The 6,000-nt window shown below is 37.4% G+C and overlaps 1 protein-coding gene across 1 annotated transcript in view; it reads left to right on the plus strand.

Moving 5' to 3' along the window:
• The window catches only part of UNC80 (unc-80 homolog (C. elegans)), a 242,259-nt gene that overhangs the window by 108,839 nt on the left and 127,420 nt on the right, over nucleotides 1–6,000 (plus strand). Inside the window, 1 exon segment of the mRNA XM_012661211.1 lies at nucleotides 1,362–1,562. Within this exon segment, the coding sequence (XP_012516665.1) occupies nucleotides 1,362–1,562 (201 nt within the window).

The raw sequence follows: 6,000 nt of genomic DNA on the forward strand, positions 1-6,000 counted from the left end.
TAGGGAAAACATTATCAACACTTTAGAAACCATACACAGGTCCTCTGTAGTCACTACTCTCCCCTACAATAACCACCATTCCACCCTCTAACACCATACATCAGTTTTGTCTGTTTATGAAATGCATGGAATCGGTATTATATTCTATCTACTCTGTTGTGTCTGGTTCCTTTTGCTCATATAAATGTTAAGCCCTCCAACTTTGTTTTTCTTCTTCTTCAGGATGGCCTGTTCTGTTCTTGGCTGGATTCATTTTCATTAGAATCACCTTGTCAGTTTCCATTAGGAAAAACTTTCGAATCAGCCTTGCATTTAATATATAGGTGAATTAAAATTGAGAAGTTAAAATATTTATGATATTGTGTCTTCCAATGTCTACAATTATCTATCACTCCATTTATGTCCCTCCATTTATTTAGAGCCTCTTACATTTCCCTCAATAATAATTTTTAGATTTCTGTGTAGTGTTCCGCACATAAACACTCCAGAAGTGTTTATGTAAGAGCAGCGTTATTTCTTCTTTAAATATTTGGAAGAAATCACTGGTGAATATTTTTAGACCTAAAAATTTCTTTGTAGGAGGATTTTAAATTATAGATTCAATTTATGTAATGCAGTCAAGACCACTCAGATTTTCTACTTCTTCCAGGAGTAGTTTAGGTAAATTGGTATTTTTTCCTAGGAATTTTTTCCTTTAATCTGAATATTCACATATATTAACAAAGATTATTTATAATATTCTCTTAAGATTATTTTAAATTCTTTAGGGTTTACACTCATGTGCCTTTATCAATTCTGATATTGGTAGGTTGTCTTCTTCTTTTTTTTTTTTAATCAGTCTTGCTAGGAGTTTGTCAATTTTATTTATCTTTTCAAAGAACCAGATTTTGGTTTTGTCATTTTTGAAATGTTCAATTTTTGTTCCATTAATTTCTGCTATTGTCTTTATTAATTCCTCCTACTTTTTTGAGTTTAATTTGCTTTTCTTTCCTTAATTTGTTGACATGAATATTTAGCTGGAAAAAAATATATATATATATGTTTTTAAGTTCAGAATCTCCATTTGAAAATGTTTGGAAACCATACACTCCACAATAATTGTTTTAAGTTTTCGAAGATCTGTTAACTTTTTATTGTTTCAAAGAGATCCTTCCATCAAATATGAATCGAGGGAGAACAAAAGGCCAAGTGGACAAAGGCTTGTAACTCTTTGTTCTCCTGTGGGAATTATTGCATCCCTGTGTTTTCAAGTCCCATCAAGGGAAGTTGACATTCTCACTTTCCATTTTCCGCCCCACAGAAATGTTCAGTTTGCCTGTACCCTGGTTGCCTGGTCGAGTCTCAGGGTGTTTGTATTCCAGGTCATGATCTTGCTGTGCAATCAGCAAAGTTTCATCTGCACTCACATTGACTACTGCCACCCCCACTGCTACTTGCACCACAGCCGTTCCTGTGCCCGGCTGGTCAGGGCCATCAAGCTGCTCTATGGAGACAGCGTGGACTCCCTCCGAGAGAGCAGCAGCATCAGCCACGTGGCTCTCCGGGGCAAGAAACAGAAAGAGGTAAGTAAACGATCACTGGATAATATACCAATAATAGGGGAAATGATGTCCTAACAGTCTTTTCTCTGGAAATAAAAAAAAATTTCAGGCAATTACAATCGTATAAGCCAGGCTACAGGTTTGTGTGGTTCTGAACAAAAGGTAGCAGATGAGTGCAAGAAAGACAAATGCTTTCCCAGTTGTGTCTTATTTCTGTAAATAAATGTGAAAGCACAGGGGTGGTGGTGATGAGTAAGTTATTGTGGTAGGCAGAATAATGCCTCCCCCACAAAGACATTCACATCCTAACCCCTGGGACCTGTGAATGTGTTACCTCACATGGCAGAAGAGACTTTGCAGATGTGATCAAGGCTTTTACAATGGGGACATTATCTGGACTATCCTGGTGTACTCAATGTAATCACAAGGGTCCTTATAATTTTTTCTTTTTTTACAAAAAGGAGTCAGGAAAATCAAGGGCAGAGGAAGGAGATGTACTGACAGAAGCAGAGGTCAGAGTTATGCAGGGCCATGAGCCAAGGAATGCGGGCAGCCTCTAGAAGCTAGAAAAGACAAGGAAATGGATTCTCCCCTAGAGCCTCCTGAAGGATCCCAGCCCTGCCAAGCATTTAGACTTCTGGCCTCCAGAACTATAAGATAATAAGTTTGTGTTGTTTTAAGCCACAAGGGTTGTGGTAATTTGTTACAGCAGCAATAGGAAACTAATACAATTATGTATTAGAAAACAAGCAACAAATGACCCAACAGTTCACAAATAACAGAGTCAGTTAGAAACTGTTACATTTCCCAAGCCTTCAGCTGCACTGTCCTGACAACCACCCTGAGAAGTTGCCCAGCTGCCCCTGAACAGGCCTGATAGCCAAGACATCCACCTGAATGTTGTGGGCTGCCCCTGCAGCTGCTTTTCCCAATGGTTTTTGCAAAGAGATTTTTATATAACACCTATTCATTTCAACAAGCGTTCATTATGTGCCTGCTGTTGGCACAATAGTAGGCCAGATATTCTATTAAAAAAAAAAAAAACAAAGTAGGAGCAGAGAATATTTCTATTGAGGAGCTTGCAAGCCAGATTTGGGCTTAGGGTGGGGGCCAGGCAATAATATGCACATCAAACAACTAGAGAATATGAGCAATAACAGCAAAAATGTACAGTTGAATTGTGTGGCAATTTGTAAAGCTCTAGCACTTACAAAGGATTATTTCAATTACAACTTTTTATTTTGAAAGCAATTTATGTTCATTAAAGAAAATTCAGATAATACAAAAGATCGTAAAAAAGAAAAATTGTGTATCTCATCAGTGTACTAGTTCACCTTCTAGAATATAATCTCATAGTTTTTTTTCCAAGCATATGCGTGTATAAGGTAGGTACATATCATTGACAAAGTGATTTTTGACTCTTATAAACCTTTGCAAGAGATATTTATCTGCCTGTTTTATAGGTGAAAAAATTGAAATTCAGAAAGATGTGCTTGTCCGCAGTTCACGTCTATAACATATTCACCTAGACTTTAACTTAGCAATGTGGGATATCAAAGTTAGGGCTTTATTAAGTAGACTCTAGTGCATCTCATGTTATTCAAACTACACAAATTCCAAGGGGAATGAAGGTGAGGAATTGATCAGTGTGGGTTACAAATAAACTGCATAAACTGCTAAATGATGATATAAAAAGAAAAGATGTGTATACGTTTGTGTGTATGCATGTATATGTCTCATACATCAAACATAAATGACACTGCATTCAAAGAAAGCCTATTTACATTTGTGTAAGTTCTCTCTTTATATAAAGACTGTCTTACCTTTAGGAGAAAACCATATATGCTGAAAGCTGCAAAAATACATGAGTCTAAATTAATGGTTATTGTTCTTTATACACATTCCAAAATATCTTACTTCTGTACCTTTGCTTGAACTATACCTTCCTCCCTAATCTATACATAGCCAAACCCAAACATTCCTTTTATATTATTTTTTTTGATTTTTTTTTTTTGAGACAGAGTCTCACTCTGTCAGCCCAATTAGAGTACAGTGACATCATCATAACTCACTACAACCTCAAACTCCTGGACTCAAGCGATTCTCCTGCCTCAGCCTGCCAAGTAGCTGGGACTGCAGGCCCATGCCACTATGCCCAGCCAATTTTTCTATCTTTTGTAGAGATGGAGTCTAGCTCTTGCTCAAGCTGATCTCAAACTCCTGACCTCAAGCATTCCTCCTGCTTCCGCCTCCCAAAGTGCTAGGATTACAGGCATGAGCCACTGTGCCTGGTCTCCAAACATTCTTTAAGATCCAACTCAAATACTGTCTCCTCCCTGAAATCTTTTTCGATCCCTCAAGTGTTAAACACAGGGCATACTGCAGGTGAATGATAAATGTTATTTTCCTTCCTTCCTTCTTTGCCTAAATTATAATGGCATTTTATTTGTGTTTTTCTCATTCTTCATTCAATCAATTAATTATTCACTCATACATTCCTACATATATATACATCTATTCAACGAACTTTTAAAGAATCTATGGACCTAGTCCATACTTTGTGCTGGATAGAATAATGGAAAAAAGAGATATGGTCCCTGCCTTCATATGATGCACATGATCTAGTCTGAGAGACAGGAATTAACCAAATAAACCTCTCAACTCGATGTAAAATTGCAACAGCAATAAGTGCAATGAAGGAGCGGCACACTGTACCAAAAGTTTGTGAATGAAGCTTTGAAATTGTGGGGTGAAATAAAAGACAATCTTTCCAATAAAGTGACAAGTGATCTTTGACTGAAGAATGCGCAGATGTTAATTGGATACAGAATTTTCCAACCAGAGAGCAGAGGTGAGTAAGAAGGACCCTGGCTAGAGCACAGAGGACTGTAGAGGGTGAGGAGGCTGCACAGCAGATAGAGACCAGACCCTGTGGGGCCATGGGAAGACCTTCATTCTGTCCTATAGAGTAGGGGGCAATCATGCTCTGCCACTTAATTTTAACCTCTTTGAGAACTAAGGAAGTCTTACACATTTTGTAGCCTGTGTGATACCCTAACAGAGTACTCACTTATAACAGAGGAACAATACATACTGAATGAGTGCGTAGAACCACAGCCTTAGAGTGTTTCATGAGTGCCCTCCACTCTCACTCAACCAGGACACTGGCCCAATGCAGCAGAAGGGGCTAACCAACCCTCTGCTATTACTTGCACTTCTGCAAGGGAAAGGGAAAGTAAAGCAAGAATAAGTGTCTTCTAACCTTAACACGCTGAAATTAGTCATTCAGGGGGTGAGCTGAAAAGGTGCATTGACTCTTCTGTGATAAACATTTTATTTCTAAAATGCTAGCCTCCTGCTCAAGCTCTTTTTATCTCTCATGATGTTTTTCACTTGCCTGTTGCGAATCTGTCACCTAAATGAACAATGCTCACATTTCCAGATCCAAAATGAAAACAGAGTAGGCAATAAATCAAGAATAAAAGCAACGTTCTGATTAGAATCAAGTCTTATGAGCAATTGATATTTCATACCTGGTTTTTTTAATTGGTTTTTATGGCAGAATATATTTGTGGCAGCCAGTACATTCTGTAACCATCTAACTCTGATCAATCTGCTAATCTACAATTTAATGCTCAGGAACTCACTGTACATTCTGTTAGTCTATATTAGTGCACTTCCAAACGCAAAAGTTTTTTTTTAATAAACTATCATCCTATATGTATATATTACCTTTACCAAAGAATTCTGATACTCTTCTTCTATGTCCGTACTTTGTCCAAAGCCATGTTCTAAATAGAATAAATATGTACGATTAATGCTTACTGATGAAAAAAGTGGTAGATAAAACAATTTTTTTTCTTTCAACCAAAAAGGAGAGGGGGATAAATGGTGATACATTCCCCTAGAAAGACAGGACACAGTGTGGGTAAACTTTGTAAAGCCAATGCAAATGGCAAGAAGTCAACTGATTTTTTGCTAAATTAATATTTTTTCTAAAGCTATCTATGGACAATGATATTGTGAGCCCAAGACCAGGCCCCAGGTCTTGATTTCATGGGCAAGAATGACTCCCCACCATAACACACATAATTTATGTGCCAAAGATGTATGAGGCACAAAGAGTAGTCTAGGTTACCTTTGGGAAAGTATTACACTTTAGTTGGCATAATGTTCTTCTCAGAAAGATGAGGAAATCTATTTCTCAGTCAGCAGGGTAACTTCAACATTCCCAAATTTCGAACACTTTATTTTGTCTACAGTGCATCACCCTTCATGCATGTATCTGCTTTTCTACTTATCTTGACTTTCATTCTTTTGCATGTTTGTCATCTGTCACTCCTAGGAAGATACACTTTCCAGGAGGACTAGTATCATGGATGTTTTTCTCCTAAGCATATCTCTAGACGTTAGCCCATATGGTTAACCTAAAAATTATTCTTGAATTATTAAATTAATA

Source organism: Propithecus coquereli, unplaced genomic scaffold (assembly GCF_000956105.1).
Source record: "Propithecus coquereli isolate 6110/MARCELLA unplaced genomic scaffold, Pcoq_1.0 Scaffold70, whole genome shotgun sequence".
In the NCBI taxonomy this organism is placed as follows: Eukaryota; Metazoa; Chordata; class Mammalia; order Primates; family Indriidae; genus Propithecus; species Propithecus coquereli.